This window comes from Barbus barbus (genome assembly GCF_936440315.1).
Source record: "Barbus barbus genome assembly, chromosome: 3".
NCBI classification, from domain to species: domain Eukaryota; kingdom Metazoa; phylum Chordata; class Actinopteri; order Cypriniformes; family Cyprinidae; genus Barbus; species Barbus barbus.
The window spans coordinates 3497163-3517253 of NC_136731.1; the positions used below are offsets into that span (position 1 = coordinate 3497163).

General features: G+C 39.5%; 2 protein-coding genes across 2 annotated transcripts; both read right to left on the bottom strand.

Annotated features, from left to right (window-relative positions):
- Positions 1-4800: 4800 nt before the first annotated feature.
- Positions 4801-9994, bottom strand: LOC306854830 (uncharacterized protein). Its single transcript, XM_079393075.1, has 3 exons — positions 9947-9994; positions 9185-9442; positions 4801-6123 (listed from the first exon to the last, which is right to left on the bottom strand). The coding sequence occupies exons 2-3, from the start codon at positions 9390-9392 to the stop codon at positions 5501-5503; spliced, it is 831 nt and encodes a 276-aa protein (XP_079249201.1). The 5' UTR covers positions 9393-9442; positions 9947-9994; the 3' UTR covers positions 4801-5500.
- Positions 9995-13668: 3674 nt separating this feature from the next.
- LOC306854799 (uncharacterized protein) lies at positions 13669-20012 on the bottom strand. Its single transcript, XM_079393027.1, has 3 exons — positions 19943-20012; positions 19191-19339; positions 13669-16289 (listed from the first exon to the last, which is right to left on the bottom strand). Exons 2-3 carry the CDS (start codon positions 19288-19290, stop codon positions 15436-15438), a joined length of 954 nt encoding a protein of 317 aa, XP_079249153.1. The 5' UTR covers positions 19291-19339; positions 19943-20012; the 3' UTR covers positions 13669-15435.
- Positions 20013-20091: the final 79 nt, after the last annotated feature.

The following is a 20091-nucleotide window of genomic DNA, read 5'->3' on the forward strand; positions in this document are numbered from 1 at the left end:
CACTCATAGGTTGTTTTGAGCACCTGAAAATAAATTCAATTAATAATATGCAAATTATGTGTATATCTGATCAAATTTGTGTTGACTAAATGTTTTGCTAGTAGAAGACCACTAAAAGATAATCGAGTTTTTGTGAGAGACTGTAAAGTCAAGTCACTATCGTAAATTAGAAAATTATAACAAAGACAGTTCTTTCAGAACATTAGATGTCCTTCATCCTAAGCTGTCTGTCATGAGTGCATATTTTCTGTTGTATTATTAGAGGGAACACTGTGAGGCGCTGCTGTGCTCTTGATATGTGAACACACACAAGTGACCCCCCCCCCCCAATACTCGCATCTGCAGTATTGAGAGTCTTGCAGACCATTTGAGAGCACGTGCATGTGACAGGAAGTGTGCAAGATCTAAAAATGCCACATATACTAAATTTCTAATAGCATTTCAGAGCATATTTAAGGCTGAGCGTATCCCATCATTCATTGTACACAACAAGTGTCAGGTGATACTTCAAGTCTTCTGCAGAAATGTTTTTGGCCACATATGCATTTGTGTGCTGAACGATGGTCTGTAGTACAGATGCAGTTGTCACCAACTTTGGCCCAGGTATACAAGAAGGTCTAAACACAGGCTACAGAGGCCCAATATCATCCTCACCCATGTTGTGCCATCTGTCCTGCGAGGTGCTAGGGGACACAGCAGGCACTGCCTGCAAATTTGATCGCGAGTGGAAACAAAAGAAAAAGCTTACAGAGTCCTGACTGATGGGAACAAACTTCCTCTGTAAGAGATTTTAAAACATAAGACAGTACTCAGATTTAAAGACTACAGCAAGATTTCACTTCTACTGCTAATCAAATTTTGGTAGGCTATTATGAGATGATAGACTAAATGTTATATAATTCACATGGGCTACCTGCTATTTTTATGGTATTTCAAAAGGTGTATATTTTAAATGTCATTATTGGTAAGGAAAACAAATGCACAGTTTGTGGGACTCTAGGACAAAAGTTTAGGGTTGCATATATATATATATGTTTTTTTTATTGTAGCAAACTTAAACTTGTAAACTAGTAGCGTAATGAGTGCGAATAATGACCTATTCTCTTCAGATTATCGAAATATTGCATTATAATTTCTAGCAGCAGGATGAATAGTTTTAAATTCAGTAGTGTCTGTAAAGGATGTGCTTCTCGGTTTCCTTTAAGGGATACTTAACCCCAAAATGAAAACTCTTCATGAAATGAAATTTTTCAATGAAAGATCCTGGATGGGTAAGTAAGTGCGAGTCATCCTCATCCCACGCAGCTGCAGAATTACATTTCAAGTGAGTGTAATGTTCCTCACCCGATTTAGGTTAATTATTCTTAGATTAGAGAGCACATTTATTATTAACTAATTGCTTATTAGCATATTGGCCGTTTTTAGTGCTTATAAAGCACATATTTTCTGGATCCCCACACCTAAACATAACCACTACAACTACCATACTATCAGTAAGCAGCAATAAACAGTTGTTTGGGGGAAAACTCCTGGTTATTAGTGAATGTGTTCCATAATCTATACCATAGATAGACGGATAGAAAATTAATCAAGCACATTCATTTAAAATTATTATAAAGTGTGTTGGTGAAGATTGTCAGTGCATCATTAACTTATAAAATAAATATAAAATATTTAAGGTGTCTTTACATTTTAGTTTCTAACTTTTATTTCTGAATCTTGTTGTTTTCAAAACTTTTGGTGCCTTTAAACTGTGCTATCCCTGAAATATTCATTGTTCTTTTCTATTTACACTTTTATGAAAATATTAACACCCACTTTAGTGTTTTGTACAGAATAAAGACAAATAATTTAATAAATAATGAAAAAATAAATCAAATTAATGTCTCGTACACTCACCTAAAGGATTATTAGGAACACCATACTAATACTGTGTTTGACCCCCTTTCGCCTTCAGAACTGCCTTAATTCTACGTGGCATTGATTCAACAAGGTGCTGAAAGCATTCTTTAGAAATGTTGGCCCATATTGATAGGATAGCATCTTGCAGCTGATGGAGATTTGTGGGATGCACATCCAGGGCACGAAGCTCCCGTTCCACCACATCCCAAAGATGCTCTATTGGGTTGAGATCTGGTGACTGTGGGGGCCATTTTAGTACAGTGAACTCATTGTCATGTTCAAGAAACCAATTTGAAATGATTCGAGCTTTGTGACATGGTGCATTATCCTGCTGGAAGTAGCCATCAGAGGATGGGTACATGGTGGACATAAAGGGATGGACATGGTCAGAAACAATGCTCAGGTAGGCCGTGGCATTTAAACAATGCCCAATTGGCACTAAGGGGCCTAAAGTGTGCCAAGAAAACATCCCCCACACCATTACACCACCACCACCAGCCTGCACAGTGGTAACAAGGCATGATGGATCCATGTTCTCATTCTGTTTACGCCAAATTCTGACTCTACCATCTGAATGTCTCAACAGAAATCGAGACTCATCAGACCAGGCAACATTTTTCCAGTCTTCAACCGTCCAATTTTGGTGAGCTCGTGCAAATTGTAGCCTCTTTTACCTATTTGTAGTGGAGATGAGTGGTACCCGGTGGGGTCTTCTGCTGTTGTAGCCCATCCGCCTCAAGGTTGTGCGTGTTGTGGCTTCACAAATGCTTTGCTGCATACCTCGGTTGTAACGAGTGGTTATTTCAGTCAAAGTTGCTCTTCTATCAGCTTGAATCAGTCGGCCCATTCTCCTCTGACCTCTAGCATCAACAAGGCATTTTCGCCCACAGGACTGCCGCATACTGGATGTTTTTCCCTTTTCACACCATTCTTTGTAAACCCTAGAAATGGTTGTGCGTGAAAATCCCAGTAACTGAGCAGATTGTGAAATACTCAGACCGGCCCGTCTGGCACCAACAACCATGCCACGCTCAAAATTGCTTAAATCACCTTTCTTTCCCATTCTGACATTCAGTTTAGAGTTCAGGAGATTGTCTTGACCAGGACCACACCCCTAAATGCATTGAAGCAACTGCCATGTGATTGGTTGATTAGATAATTGCATTAATGAGAAATTGAACAGGTGTTCCTAATAATCCTTTAGGTGAGTGTATATAGCAGAGGTGTGAAAGGTTTTATTTTTTTTTACACAAACACACATGAAGAGACCTTCTCTCTATTTGTGTATATTTTACTTCCTAAAACCAGAAAAATCATACTCCACTTCCCTTCACCTGTAACTTTTCAGACCCGTTTAACATTTTTTTCCCTTGCACCCCTCTCTGCGTCTGCCCTGTTCAGCTAGTGGCAGAGATGCTGAGACAAAATAAGAAAGACTGTTGCTTCTGACTTCTCTATGGTGAATTTATCAGATGACATCTTGATTATGAATCAGGGTTTTAATGCAGAGCAGTAACTTCTGGTTACGATGTAGTGTTAACGGACTGTGTTTAGTCATGTGTTCATGTCTGTTACGTTGTCTGACAACAGAACAATGAGAACAGCTTTATTGAGAATTCAACTGTTTTAACACAGTTCTGGATGTTAGAACAAAAGTAAAGGGCTGACACTAGATCGGATGCAAATGTATGGAGTATGCTGAGTAGCATATGACATAATTTAGCAACATGTAGCAACTTTTCAGGCAAGCTTAGCTACTTTCCATTGAAAGTAGTTGGCAACAGTTGCCGCATGACTTACAGCTGTAAGCGCGGGAAACAGCTGCAGCCGAGCTAGAACCAATCTCAGCTGTTGGGGGGCTTTAGGGGCTAAGCAGGGGGCATGAGGAAGAGGTGTGGAAAAATGCTTGACAAGTGGATGAATTCAGGGAAAGCGTTGAAGTGAGTCTCTTTCAGCTGTCACCAAACCTCTCTGGTACCTCACTGCTGCTGCTAGTTTTGACATGCTACAAATTATAAACTTTCCAAGTTGCTGCCCAACATTTCCACATGTGACATGATGGGTCTTGCACAGGTTTATTTCTATAGAAAGAAAGCAAATACAGCCTTATGTTTGTTCATGTCTTTCTATTTGACGGAGAGATGTGATTTACAGCTTCAGGTAATGAAAGTGTGAAGAAGCTGATACCAAGTTGGATTCCAACAACAACAAAATATGGTCATTATAGTAGCTCATAAATTAGAATAATAATAATAATAATTAGAAGAATTCCTACCGGGTCGCGGGAACATTCTGGGGATAATGTGTATAGATACGACGCTCTATTTTATTTACTAATTTGTCATATAGGCTATTAGGGCAGAAACGGATTGCAGTTGATCCGTGATATACAGACCAGGTCCAGACCCCATCGCTTAGCATGCGATTCACAGATTAATATGCCAATTTACACGTTCAAGCTATTTAAAACCACATGAAGAAGAAACGAAACAGAACTCAATTCATTACTTGCGTGCTGTACTCGCACAAGCATAGAGACGTGTTTCAGACATACCGAGTTATTCCTCTTTCATGTTTCCCTGCATTTAAGATACATATGCATGGGGGTTTGCAGTTATGTCGCAATACTCCAAATATTTCTGTGTTAAACCATGAAGGTGAGCCAATGGATATCACACAAGCAACGTGCAAACTTTGCGCAATAGTTATGCCGGTGAACGTCTTAACTTCAGACGAATCTACTTCAACAGTATAAATGAATAGAAGACCCCATACCCCCCCAAGATTTTTTTCGAAACCGTAACCGGTCCGTGGAGTAAAAAAGGTTGGTCCTAAGTCCATATTCAACACATGTTTACCTAATCATTGAAATCAAATAACAGTGCAGAGTTCATTATTAGTTTATGTCCTTTTATTTGTAACAAAAATTAGCTGAAGTATAAAGAAGGATGCAAATAAAAGAAATGGTCGTGAAAGTGGACAATTAGATGTAGCCCACATTCAGCTGTAGTGTGAACAGAGCCTTAATGTCTCACACACGTATTACACTTTCGCTTGCTTTACTATTTAACAAGGAACACAAACAGGTCTCACATTAATGTGTCTTTTCATATGCATCTGTTAAGTATGATGGCAAAAAAAAAAAATACACTGATCACAACTGAACTGATGTCCTTCAGAATAAATGTATATTGCTCAGTTTTGTAAATCAACTTATAAAAGCAAATTTATAGCTGTCTTTGTAAAGAAATATGCAGCTTTGGAGCCACTGCTGTGACGCTGTACAAATGCTTCCAGTGTGAATACTCTCAGGAGTCTGCAGCTGCAGTGACGCTGACGTGAAGCTCACGCTCGCGGTCTGAAACAGGCGTAAGTCTGTAAATGATGTTTAAAGCCTGAGTGATACATGAAACTCTTCTCTCCAGTGTGAACTCTTATGTGAATCTTAAGGTTTCCTTGGCTCGGGAAACTCTTTCCACAGTGTGAACTCTTACGTGATTCTCAAGGTTTGCGCAGTTCACACTGAAGACACTTGTATGGCTTCTCTCCAGTGTGAACTCTCATGTGAGTCTTAAGATGACCTTTTTGTGTGAAACTCCTACAGTTTGCAGGTGTACTGTCTAGTGTGAATACTCATGTGGACATTAAGGTGTTTTTTCTGTGTAAAACTCTTTCCACATTGAGAGCAGGTGAAAGGTCTCTCTCCAGTGTGAACACTCATGTGGGCATCAAGGTTTCTTCTGTCAGAGAATCTCTTTTCACACTGTTGGCAGGCAAAAGGCTTCACTCCGGTGTGAATTTTCATGTGCCTGTTCAAGGTTTTTTTTTTACTGAAACTTCTTCCACACTGTTGGCAGGTGAAAGGCTTCACTTCGGTGTGAATTTGAATGTGCCTGTTAAACGTTTGTTTGTCACTGAAACTTCTTCCACACGGTTGGCAGGCGAACGGCGTCACTCCGGTGTGAATTTTCATGTGTCTGTTTAGGGTTTTTTTGTGACTGAAACTTCTTCCACACTGTTGGCAAGTGAAAGGGCTCTTTCCAGTTTGAACTTTCTCGAAGTCTTTAATGTTTCTAGTTCCTTTGTTTTGTGAGGACGTCTCTTCAATCTTTGAGTCGTTAAAATCTTTTTCTCCAGTCATGAACTGATGAGGTTTCTCATATTGATCCTTTTCTTCCATATTATCGAGTTCTTGACTCTCCTCTTTCAGTGGCATCAGGTCTAAAGCGGAAAGAAACTTATGCAAATTAACTCTGGTTTAATGACACATAGCAACAACAACAAAAAAAATTTACACATGTAACGCATCAAACAACCAAATCCAAAGGTACTGTAACCTGTAATCTCAGAACCTATATATCAATATTGTCAATATTGTTAACTCTGTTTTCTTTAGGACATGTCCCAAATTCTTTCAAGATGGCAGTAATCAAGCCCCTCATAAAACAAAGCAAAACAAAACTTAACACAATAGGGGACTGCTTTGGGACTAGGAACCTGTGGGTCTCGACACAAATTGTCTCAGGTTACGTATGTAACCATGGTTCCCTGAGAAGGGAACGAGACACTGTGTCCTCTAGAGGACAACCCTCTGAGGTGAGGGGAGCACTGCCAGGCTTGACCCAAATAGAGTCAGCTTATCAGGGAGGCAGCAAACGGCCCAACTACCGGATTTCACTGCCATGAAGCTCAAATAGCGGAGGGTTCAACCTCTAGCAAGGAGACAGAGGAACCCAGCTTGACCGACGTGATCAATAGCCCATTGGCAGTGTACCTAGCTAAGTAGAGAGGAGGACCCACACAGTCTGCCCAAGACCAGCGAGCTCAACGGGAAGAGCTCCAGCTCAGAGAAAGTGCATGAAGGTTAAAGGAAAGACTCAATCCCAGGAGACCCCTCAGGGTGAGAGATGAGTAGTGCACCCTGGCCAGGGCAGCTTCTCGAAGCAAACACCCAGCCAGGGGATAGGGAGCACATCATGATGGCGAGCTCCTAAAAGACCCTTCCGCAGTGAGGGGAGCACTGCCATGTCCAGGAAGCAGATTGACCGCAAATGGGACATTAGCAATGGGATCCAGCTTAGAAGGGGATCTACACATTCCAACAGGGTCACACCATAGAGCAGCGGTTTTCAATTCCAGTCCTCGCCCAACAATAAGGGCAGTGTGACAGGGAGGTCCAAGTGGGCCGAACCATCTATTGAAACTGCAGAGTGGAGTTAAAGAGTGAAGCCACTCGACACCACAGCGAGAGGAGCTCTAACTCAGAGAATGTGCATGATAGTTGAGTGGACGACTCAAATCTCAGGAGGCCCCTCGGGGCAAGACATGAGTAGGGCATATATACAGTGCTGCTTGAAAGTTTGTGAACCTTCTAGAATTTTCTATATTTCTACATTAGTATGACCCAAAACATAATCAGATTTTCACACAAGTCCTAAAAGTAGACAAACAGAACCCAATCAAACAAATGAGACAAAAATATTCTCTGTCATTTGTTTATTCAGGAAAATGTTCCCATATTACATATTAGTGAGTGACAAAAGTATGCGAATCTCTAGAATTAACAGTTCATTTGAAGGTGAAATTAAAGTCCATTTGTTCAGAGGTGTTTTCAATCACTGAGATGACTATCAGATGTCAGTGTGTACCCTGTTTTATTTAAAGAACAGGGATCTATCAAAGTCCGATCATGTTTGTAGAAGTGTATCATGGCATGAACAAAGATCACTGAGGACCTCGGAAAAAGAGTTGCTGTTGCTCATCAGGATGGAAAAGGTTACAAAACCATCTCTAAAGAGTATGGACTCCACAAATCAACAGTCAGACAAATTGTGGACAAATGGAGGAAATTCAAGACCACCGTTACCCTCAACAACCTGAACAACCACGGTGTGCATGGCAAGAAAGTTGCAAGGAGAAAGCCACTGCTCTCCAAAAAAAATTGCTGCCCGTCTGCAGTTTGCTAAAGATCATGTGGACAAGCCAGAGGGCTACTGGAGAAATGTTCTGTGGACATTTATGAGACCAAAATAGAACCTTTTAGTTTAAATGAGAAGCGTTATGTTTGGAGAAATGAACACACTGCATTCCAGAATAAGAACCTTCCCATCTATGAAACATGGTGGTTGTAGTATCATGGCTTGGGCCTGTTTTGCTGCATCTGGGCCAGGACAAGTTGCCATTATTGATGGAACAATGAATTCTGAATTATACCAGCAATTTCTAAAGGAAAATTTCAGGACATCTGAACTGAGTCTCAAGAAAAAGTGGGTCATGCAGTAATACAATGACCCCAAGCACACAAGTCGTTCTACCAAAGAATGGTCAAGAACAAAGTTAACGTTTTGGACTGGCCAAGTCAAAGTCCGGACCTTAATCCAATTGAAATGTTGTGGAAGGACTTGGAGCAAGCAGCTCATAGGAGGAAACCTACCAACTTCCCAGAGTTTAAGTGGTTCTGTACGGAGGAATGGGCTAAAATTCCTACCAGCTGTTGTGCAGGACTGATCAGCAGTTACAAGAAATGCTTACCTGCTGTTATTGCTGCAAAAGGGGGTCACAGCAGATACTGAAAGCCAAGGTTCACATACTTTTGCAACTCACAGATGTGTAACATTGGTTCATTTCTCTCAATAAATAAATGATAAAGTATATATTTTTGTCTCATTTGTTTGACTGGGTTCTCGGTCTACTTTCATGATTTGTGTGAAAATCTGATGATGTTTTGAGTCACATTTATGCAGAAATATAGAAAATTCTAAAGGGTTCACAAAGCAGCACTATATACATATATATAAGTATAAACAGAATGAAAGATTGTTAATTTGGGTCTATAGTTTTGGGAAATGCCAAATCATTACTATAACTAACATAAATATGTTGGTAACTTGCAATGATAGTCGGCTAACAATGCTTTTGGGGAATGCACCCCTAAAAGATTATTTTAGCCTTAACATTTGTGTAAATTCTTGACATTGTGGAGGTGGTGGAAGTGAAATACACACATTGTGGGAATGGGCAGTAACGGTCTGAAATTCAGCGGAAAATGTTTTTCAATCTTGTATTCTTTAAAAGGTTGCATTTCAATAAATAAAGGTGTTTCTCGTTGTTTTCCATTCAGAAGTAACATTTTGTTCAATGTGAAGCTAAATAATTGTTTAGTTTCGGCTACTTCTGTATTATATTTTCTAGTTTAATGTATAACATGCCACTCATTCCTGCAGAGCTGGACATTTTATTAAAGATCAAATGATTGAGTTAATCTTTGAGAAAGAAAACCAACCTGTTTGTTCCTCAGTATCTTCTTGTTTCAGACTGAATACTTCCTCAATCTTCACGTCTTCAATGAACGCCATCTTTCTTTGTGTCTCAGTATCTTCTTGTTTGATTCTGAACGTTTCCTCGATCCTGAAGTCTTCACTTTCCTCTTTAATGAACGCCATCTTTGTTTGTTCCTCAGTATCTTCTTGTTTGAGTGTTTCTTCAGTCATCTTTATGGATCTCAGTTGCTTCAGCAGGAGTTGTTGTCTGTGTTTGGACACTGTAATGTTTAATATGAGAATAATTAACTCAAATCAGCTCCTTAGTTCAGTAGTCAGCACACTGGTAAGGTAATCAGTCAGAGTGATAGATTAGTCTGATTTATTTACTATTTAAAAACTAGCACAAGCACTATCACAAATAATCTAGAAAGTACATATTTAGGTATTTATGATTTATATTGTTTGTTTTTGTAGATCACATTTACTATACTATTTTTCTTATGAATGCACTTGTTAAATACAGCTTTGTAAGAGTGGTCACGTGTGTGGAGCAAATCAAGTGATTCGAATCACTGAATCGATTCAATTGTTTCTAAAAGATCCGTTTCGAGACTCATCTTTTCTGTTACAGATATACGGACAAATTAGCGCTCGTAAATGTTACAGATGAAGCACTGCAGTATTACAGTAATTAATCTTACATGGATATTAAAAACTATGAAATTGCTCCAACGGGTTGTATCGATTTAAACACTTTGCTTTAAATGATTAAAAACACAAACCTGTCTTCAGTCGAATCACAGCGCGGTTTTATGACGTCATACCAGTACAACAAAATAAAAGTCCCGTATAGTGCATAAAAATGTACAGAAAACGAAAAAAATATTTACATATGTGGTAAAAGTATATATTCAAATATGTTGTCCAGTGATGTTCAGAAAATAACTAGCAGTGAAAGATGAGCCTGTGTGAGATTCTGTCTGAAAGAACAGAAAAATATAGTAGTTAGTTTGATGCATGTTTAGAACAAGCCATAGAAAATTATTAGTTTATTACTAAATATCAAATGAAACCTTTTTTAGGGCAAAAAGAAACATGCAACAATCATTAAAGTATCAATGTTATTATTTATTGTGTGCAGAATAACTCAAAGATTGCCTTCTATCAACATTCGGTCAAGCTGAAATGTATTCTTATATTTCAAAAATTATATTTGAATGCCATCCTCTGGTGAAATGTGTGAGTTACACTGCTGAAATATGTTTTGAAACATTATTCACTAATTCAACATTGTTTAATGAACTGATTATTATTAATTCTAATGGTTTCCACTACAAATATCATTACAAACCATCAACTTTAACCATTAAACCATTAAAAAATTGTGGTCTGTAGTGTGTTTTGGGACAATCTCCATCAGGATATGGGTCATTCCTAGCTTTCAGGGCCATTTGAGTCCCCATGATATAATGTGGTGTATTTCCTGTAAAAATGGGCTAGTACTCATCTTACAAAGTTACTGCCCCTCTACCATACAACACAAACATGTACCCAAAATTAATTCATAAAAAAACAATTGCTCTTATTTTAGTGCAAGAAGGCTAAACCCCCATGTCCCCAGCTTTCATAACATCAGCCACAAATATAATAAAACTCAAACAAAATCTTTATAAGCCAGCATCAATCACTCACACATCATCTGGTCTCGACTATGTTCAAGACAAGTTGGACTTACCCCTTATTCTCACTTCAGATCACGTTCCTGGACTCCATGCAAGTTTGCGGTCTACACAGACTTCTTCCCATCTGTTCGGTGGATTCTTCCAAGAGAGGAATGCAACGTTTCTATCTCTCAGTCTACAGCTAAGTTCCAGGGGCCTCGTTTATAAAATGTTGTGCAGAAGCCATCCTAAAATTGATCTTATGATCATCTATCACATATGCGTACGTATGTTTCATAGAATGAATGTCTTTGCAGAAAATGCACAAACGCCTCTCTTTCAGATGTGAAATCTATGAATGATCTTGAACTTGAACGGTTTCAGCTCTCTGCCTTGTAAACGACTCCTAATTAATGTCATTAACATGTAAAAGATCACCAGTCATCATCCAAATTCTTTCATTTAGAAAAGATCTTTGAAAAGAAAAGAGAGTAGAGCAGGGGACTCAGGACACAGCCCTGTGGGGCTCCTACGTTCAGGGTGATGGAGTTTGAGGTGAACTGGCCAACTTTCAACGCTCCGACTCATAACACTCGTACACGTGGAAGAAAATGGACGGTGCTCTACAGGTCACATGATTCAGTGGATGATTATTAGAAATGTTATTCTGAAGGAAGAACATGTGAGAATAAATCTGTTCTCAAATACCAACGATAACAAGAACTCAGCATCCACTCTCTTATCCAGGAGACTTTTCTTCGTTGTTTGTTTACACTGGTTTTCGAAACAGCGCCACCATTCTCACCCTTTGTGCAACAGCAGCTGCTCCAGTCATGTGATCCTAGATCAAAACTTATTGGACAGCCCGTGTTTTCGCTTTGCGAAACTGAAAAGATTTGTCAGACTAGACGAAAAAAAAAAAACATTTGCATTTTCAGTGCGCGAATGTTTGCGGCCTATGTGGAAGCAGCCATAGGAAGCTGTTGTTTTATTCCAGCGCGTCATTGCGTCCAAAATTTGCTTCGCTTTTTCGCGCTCAGTGTGGAAAGGCCTTTAGTCCATTGTGTTTTATCAAGTCCAAAGTCAATGCAGCCGTCCACCAGGAGATTTTGAAGCACTTTATGCTTCCATCTGCTGACAAGCTTTATGGAGATGCTGATTTCCTTTTCCAGCAGGACTTTAGCACCTGCCCACACTGCCAAAACCACTTCCAAATGGTTTGCTGAGCATGACATTACTTTGCTTGATTGGCCAGACAACATGCCTTACCTGAACCTCGTATGGAATTTATGGGATATTGTCAAAAGAGAATGATGAGAAGCAGTGGATCCAACAATCCAGACGAGCTGAATGCACCCGATAGCACACATACACATCTCGGAGACATCTATTTGACGTCTGCATTTACATCTGCAAGACGTATTTTTTAGGGCGTTTGCTCATCTGCAATACGTCTATAGGACGTTTCCTTTTAGATATCAAATAGATGTCTTTAAGATGTTTATGATTTAGAATGTATGTAAAACTGACATCTGAAAGACATCTGTCAGATGTTTGTAGACAGCAGATGCTTTCCAGATCAAGAGATCTTTAACAGACATCTTGCAGACGTACGTGTGCTATCTGGGACAGGCTGATCGCTTCCATGCCACACCTCACTGATGCTGGAGTTCGTGCAAAAGGAGCCCCGACCAAGCATTGAGTGCATTAATGAACATACTTTAAAAAACTTGATCTTTTCTGTTTTGCACATCCTTTTTTTGATTGATTTTAGGAAATATTCTAATATTTTGAGATGCTGGATTTTTTACTTTCATGAGCTGTAAGATCTAATCAAAATTAAAACTAAAAAACTTTAGAAATGTTTTACTTTAGATGTAATGAATCTAGAATATATGAAAGTTTCAATTTTTGAAAAAAGTCAGAATTTTTTTTTACTTTTTCACAATATTCTAATTTTTTTTAGATGCACCTGTAGTAGGCTTCATCGTCTAAAAACAAAATGCAGCAATGCCCATTTTAATTACTCAGACCAATGCTTCTTTGTTCAGTAAAATTAACATGTCTACGTGGTCTGGTGAAAGACGGGACCTGAGGCGATTAACAGTTATTCCTGCACTTGAAAAAAAGTGCTCGGCGTCACGCAAAGATAACGACAAGCAAGTTTCGGAAAGCGCCTGGACATCTCGCACCACCAGAGGCATAGACGGTTTGGACGGGATCCTAGCGGTGACGGGTTGAAGTGAATGGTGTGATTGACATTTGCTAGCTTTTGGCCTCTAAGCTAACGCATACGTGCCTGTGTTGAATATGATTATGTATCGCTCCAGTAGAGTTATTGTAAGCCAATTTGACATTACACCGTTTACACAAAACTTTCCATTTTTCTTCTAATTCATAATAATCCCACACTTTGCTCGTCTTTCATGTGGTCATTTTTGAGCTCACCGCAACAGACACAAAGAAAATTCAAGAGTTCTGAGGTAAAAAATATAGTTTCTGCCCAGATACACTTTTAAAAACAACTGTAAGGGTCTTTAGAATCATTGTTCTAACTTTAGCTTTTAGGGAATCACTCTTAAGAGTCGATATTTATATGATTAATTGAGATTAATCAGAATGTCCAACTTATACCTTGTTAACGATACCTTATTAACGACTTGTCCAGCAAGCATTAAAATCAGCACGATATCTCTTAACAATAATCTCTTGAAATCTTATTCGCGGCCAACGATAAAACAAACCAAATAGTTAGTTATCAAGCTCATGAGCACCGGTAAACGTGATCTTGGCAAGTAATTTCAGACTTGGAAAATCACATAGCAACAGACATGAGATTTCTTAATAGAATCAAAGTTTATTTCACTAATCTAACACAATACTAAGCTAAACAACACGAAACAAAAGACGTAAACAAACACACATTCGTTGCAATGGATTGTTCTGATCTGAAGAGAGTTTTAGGTTCTAATGCTCGTTTTCAACCTGAGGGAAATCACACACGCATGGAACTCTTCTGTCTTTACTCTTAAAAGATGAATACAACCAGTTCAGCCGATTCAGGAGATTTTGTCTTACTGTCTTTGCTTTCGGTTGAGTTCAGTCTTTTCCCGGTTCAAGGATGCTGTACCTTTTTTGCTTTCAGTTGAGTTTCTTCCTTCCCGGCTCAGAAAAGATCGCGCGCTGATGGGCGGCTTGGTAGTTCGTTGTCACGAGAATACTCTTCAGTGGTTGGTTGGCCTCGTTCTGACTTGATGACGCTCCCAGGAAGTTGGTTCAGTTTCTGAGGCTTTTAGATAAAGTTCTTTGGAAGCTTAAGTCTTGATCTCAGTTTACTGCTCAATCATGATGTTAAATGGCTGAGAGCGTCGAGCAAGGAGCGAGCTGAGCTTAAGCTTTTCTTTTCAATTTCCAACAACAACACTGAGACACAGTTGGGTATCTGTTTTTAACGGGCCGATTTGGGATCTACCCCCCGGGCGACTGACCCAATCGGATTCTTCCAGCCCTGCACAGCTTCTTTCCGTGCGCATACCTTATCTGTTCAGTTATTTATCACATGAAAAACATATTGATATTCGTATTGTAATCATGCATTGATGAGAACAAACAAATTTCATCCACACCAGCTTACTATTAATGAAATCAGCTTTCATCTGAAACCAAACACCACGTATTTGACATGCACAAAAATACATATATCCTTTGTATTCATTACGCGGTTAAGCCATAGAAGAAACAATCCTTGATTCTAAATAAACACATGGAGCATCAGGTAAAGTTATGCATCAAAAGATTACAACAATATCATACGTTCCACAAGCCTTTGAAATGACACGAAAACAACCTTAATATATGTTGTAAATATATTGTATGAGTGTTTTTTCGAATATATTGCTTCAATAGTAGAAACTAGTATCATTTGTCCTCTTTTAGATACTTGAGCAAAGCGTGGCGTCTCTTTGTCTGTTAGAGAGCAACAAGAAAAAGGTGCATTCCCCTCTTGGGGAGAAGCGCGAGGTCGCGGGAAGGTCACTTTCGTGGAGATCTGGAGATTTTCTTAGTTGGACGTTGATTGTAAAAACATCATCTTTAACGATACCATCCCTGAATTACTGCGTTAATGGAAAGAGATTAGGGAGGGTTTGTGTGAAGTTTCTCCAAATTACAAGGTCTTTTGCCCTGTTCGACTTTATTTATGATAAATCCAGCCAAGCACTTAAAAGTTTTCTCTTCTCTAAAGACATCCAGATGTTCTTCCCCAATATATCCTGGTTTTTATGGTCCCAGGAGATAAGGAGGTTCGGGGCGAGCGATGGGCTGGAGTGGGAGCTTTGATTCCTGCTTCAGGAATGTGTTGAAATTAGGTGTGTGTGTGTTCTGGTTTTGACCAGGCCTTACACAACATAAAGATTATGTATTCTTTTTCAAACATTTAATTGTAACTTATTTAAAATATTTTAAACATCAAATTAAAATGCTAATTTGAATGATAAAATCCCCAAAAAAATTATCTTTCTCTCTCGTGTAATCGACTATTGTTTGCAGTGTGGTCTAGTAGGAGCTGTACCGTTTAGTTGACTAGACCCGCACATCCCTAGTGAATACTCTCAGGAGTCTGCAGCGACGCTGACGTGAAGCTCACGCTTGTGGTGTGTGCAAGTCTGTAAATGACGTTTCAAGCCTGTGTGATACATGAAACTCTTCTCACACTGAAGACACTTGAATGGCTTCTCTCCAGTGTGAACTCTTACGTGATTCTCAAGGTTTGCTTTGTTTGAGCAAGTCTTTCCACAGTGATCGCACATGAAAGGCTTCTCTCCAGCGCAAGTTTTTACATGATTCTTAAGGCATTTGCTGTCTTTGAAACTCCTTCCACACTGTTTTTTTTTTAATCTGATGGTATGATAATGCATGTGGTCATTAAGGTTTTTTTTGTGTGAGAAACACTTTTCACACTGATCGCATGTGAATGGCTTTTCTCCCGTGTGAACTCTCATGTGAGTCTTAAGATTTGCTTTTTGTGAGAAACTCTTTCCACACAGTTTGCAGGTGTACAGGCACTGTCCAGTGTGAACACTCATGTGGGCTGTAAGTTTTGTTCTATCAGAAAATCTCTTTTCACACTCTTGGCAGGCAAAAGGCTTCACTCCGGTGTGAATTTCCATGTGCCTGTTTAGGGCTTGTTTGAGACTGAAACTTCTTCCACACTGTTGGCAGGCGAAAGGCTTCACTCCGGTGTGAATTTTCATGTGCCTGTTTAGGGCTTGTTTGTGACTAAAACTTCTTCCACACTGTTGGCAGGCGAAAGTGCTTCTAGTTCCTTTGTTTTGTGAGGACGTCTCTTCAATCTTTGAGTCGCTAAAATCTTTTTCTCCAGTCATGAACTGATGAGGTTTCTCGTATTGATCTTTTTCTTCCATATAATTGAGTTCTTGACTCTCCTCTTTCAGTGGCATCAGGTCTAAAGCGGAAAGAAACGTGAAATTTAATACCGGATTAATGGCACATAGCAACAAACAAAATAAAAATGTACACATGTAAAGCATCAAACACAACCATGTCTGCTAGATCCTATACCCACAAAGTGTTCTGTAACCTGTAATCTCAGAACCTCATGTCAATATTGTTAACTCTTTATTTTCATTAGGACATGTCCCAAATTCTTTCAAACTGGCAGTTATCAAGCCCCTCATAAAACAAAACGAAACATAAAAACTCAATAGGCAGGGTTCCCACTCTAATGGTGCGTTCACACCAGACGCGAATGAAGCGTTAAGCGCGAGTGATTTACATGTTAAGTCAATGCAAAGACGCGAATAGACATCCTGCGGCGCGATTCGCGCGAATTGAGCATTTTGAGCGTTTGACGCGCAAGTTCAAAAATCTGAACTTTGGCGGATATTCGCGCCGCGCTAACCAATCAGGAGCTTGCTCTAGTAGTGACGTGATTACGAGCGAGGCAGAAATCAAAACAACAATAGAGGACTAAATCATCGTAGCTGTATCCGGAGCTGTACTATAGACCAAAGATTACCTGTTAGATTTACCCAAAACAAATTATATCTTATGTTTATCCACTACAGAGACATCAGAGCCAGCGGCAAATGTCAGAAGGACTAGCCGAGGTTATGCTCCTCTCTTCGGGATACATGAGTGATCGCCTGGAGCGAATTTCACGCGCGTGAAGCGAGTAAACCCAAAATGTTCACGCGTCCAACTACGCGCGAATAGCGCGATTTATTCGCGCAAGTCACGTACGAGTCAAATGTCAAATTCCCTGACTTTTACTGACTAAAAAGCTGAATTTCTATGACCTATAATGAATGGAAAAACAGGCCGCTGTTGTGCTGAGCCTTTTTTTTGTTGTTGTTGCTTTTTTACCATTAAATACTCGTTGATATTTTTTACACTTTTTCTTTTTTAAACTCAGTCTTTGAAGAGGTCATTTTGTAGCCAAAGCTACAGTGGCCGAGAGAGCTCAACGCGCTGCAACTTCAGAAAAAAACATGCAAATAGAAAAAGCACCAGCAAATCAAGAAAACATCATCAGTTTGACAGCAGGTGGTGCAAATGCTCACAACACAAACAAATAAAGAAACACTGCAAATGCTCACAATACAACCAAATAAATTTTATATGCAGTGCGTTTCTTTGTTTGGTTGTGTTGTGAGCATTTGCAGCGTGTGTGTTGTCAAATTGATGAAAGTTGTTTTCTTAATTTGCAGGCTTTTTTTTTCTATTTGCAGTGCGTTTCTTTCTTTTTTTTTTTTTGGTTGTGTTGTGAGTATTTGCAGCGTGTACAGACAGCAGCAACAGCAGAATAGAGATTGCTAGATAGAGGATCAAATAAAGATGGAAGAGATGTGTTTTTAGCTGATTATTGAAGGCAGGTCATTCACCACGAGGGAACATTTAATTTAAAAGTCTGTGAAAGTGATTTTGTGCCTCTTTGGGATGGCACAATAAAGCAACATTCACTTGCAGAACGCAAGCTTCTAGAGGGTACATAAGTCTGAAGTAATGAATTTAGGTAAAGGGGTGCAAAGCCAGTGGTGGTTTAAGTAGGCAAACATCAATGCCTTGAATTTTATGCGAGCAGCTATTGGTAGACACAGAGGTGAGACATGCATTTGTCTCGGCTCATTCAAAATTTATTTTGCTGCCGCGTTTTGGATTAATTGTAAAGGTTTGATTGATGGCTGGAAGACTTGCCATGAGAGCATTGCAATAGTCCAGCCTGGACAGAACAAGAGCTTGAACAAGGAATTGTGAAGCATGTTCCGAAAGAAAGGGCCAGATCTTCTTAATGTTTAATAAAGCAAATGTGGTCAGCTGAACATCAATCATAACTCCAAGGTTTCTGGCTGTTCTTGAAGGCAAAGGGGGAAAGGGAAGTGGTGTGTGGCCAAGTATGGTGACCCATACTTGGAATTTGGACCCGAGACTCGAACCCACGACCTTCGGGTTACAAGTCTGACTCTATCCATTAGGCCACGACTGCCCCAGGAGTTATGATTGATGGCATAACTGGATGCTGAAATTGTGATGAAATGATGGGTTTGCTGGAACCACAAGCAGTTCTGTCTTGGCAAGTTTGAGTTGAAGGTGATGGTCTTTCATCCAGCAAGAAATGTCTGTTAGACAAGCTGAGATGTGAGCAGCTATCGTCGGATCATCAGGATGGAATGAGAGGTAGAGTTGAGTGTCATCAGCATATCAGTGATAAGAAAAGCCACGTTTCTGAATGACAGAGCCTAGTGATGCCATGTAGACAGAAAAGAGAAGTGGTCCAAGAACTGAGCCCTGAGGCACCCCAGTAGTTAGATGTTGCGATGTGGACACATCACGTCTCCAAGATACCTTGAAGGACCTATCTGAGAGGTAAGACTCAAACCACTGGAGTGCAGTTCCTGAGATGCCCTTTGCCAATAGTGTTGACATGAGGATCGGGTGGTTAACCATGTCAAAAGCATCAGACAGATCCAGCAAGATAAGTTTTGAAGATTTGGAATCCACTCTCGCCAGTCCTAGGGCTTCAACAACTGAGAGCAAGGCAGTCTTGGTTGAATGTCCACTTCTGAAACCAGAATGGTTGCTGTCGAGGAGGTTGTTGTGTGTGAGAAAGCCAGAGACTTGGTTGAACACAGCTCGTTCATGTGTTTTAACAAGAAAAACATGTTTTTCTGTCTTACAAAGGAGTTTTCAATTCAGAAGTAAAATTTTTTTGTTCAACTAAATTGTTTTGTTTTGGCTACTTCTGTATTATGTTTTCTAATTTAATGTGTAACATGTCATTCATTCCTGCAGAGCTGGACATTTTATTAAGGATCAAATGAGTTCAGCTTTGAGAAAGAAAACCAACCTGTTTGTTCCTCAGTATCTTCTTGTTTCAGACTGAATACTTCTTCAATCTTCACGTCTTCGATCTTCACGTCTTCGATCTCCTCCTTAATAAACGCCATCTTAATAACAGTGTCACGTGGTTCTCAGTTACTTCTGTGTTTGGACCCTCTGTGACATTTAAGATGAAAGAAAGAAAAATGAAGACAAAATCTCAATCAGCTCAGTTCAGTAGTCAGCGCACTGATGAGGGTTTATAAACAGATTTATATTGTTGGTATTTGTATATAACATTATGTCAGTGCACTTGTTAAACACAGGTTTGTAAGAGTTACACATGTTTATGTTTTTGTTGTGTTTACATTGTGTGTGTCTTCAGCGCGCGGCGATTCAAACGAACCGAATCACTGAATCGCTTTTCGAAGCAATTGATTCAATAGCCCTGCGTCCCAATGTGTGTACTATCCACCCTTTCTGCCCTAAATAGTGTTGAAAATTACTCATATCACATAGAATTTAGGAGAGATGGTATGCACATCAGGACGCAGGCTAGTACTTGCTCATTATGAACTGATTCACGATAAAAGAAGCAAAGTGAGGCGCACTTTTCTGTTTCAGATGTGTTATAATCACACAAATTAGCGCTCATAAATGTTAGACGCAGCACTGCAATAATACATTAAACAATAATTAATTTTACATCGCTTATTGAAAACTGTGAAATTGCTCCAACGGGTCTCGATTTAAACATTTTAAATGACTAAAAACACAAACCTGTCTTCGGTCGGATCACAGCGCGGCGCGGTTTTATGACGTCATACCAGTGGAACAAAATAAAAGTCCTGTAAAAGCTCATAAAACATTTACAGAAAACCAAAAAAGTTTTATGTGGTAAAAGTATATTTTCAAATATTTTGTCTGAA

Coding starts and splice junctions, on each gene's coding strand:
- LOC306854799 (XM_079393027.1), bottom strand. CDS start 19,290: ATGGCGTTTATTAAGGAGGAGATCGAAGACGTGAAGATCGAAGACGTG. Junction 16,290..19,190: donor AGATACTGAGGAACAAACAG/GTTGGTTTTCTT, acceptor TTTCCGCTTTAG/ACCTGATGCCACTGAAAGAG.
- LOC306854830 (XM_079393075.1), bottom strand. CDS start 9,392: ATGACTGAAGAAACACTCAAACAAGAAGATACTGAGGAACAAACAAAG. Junction 6,124..9,184: donor AGATACTGAGGAACAAACAG/GTTGGTTTTCTT, acceptor TTTCCGCTTTAG/ACCTGATGCCACTGAAAGAG.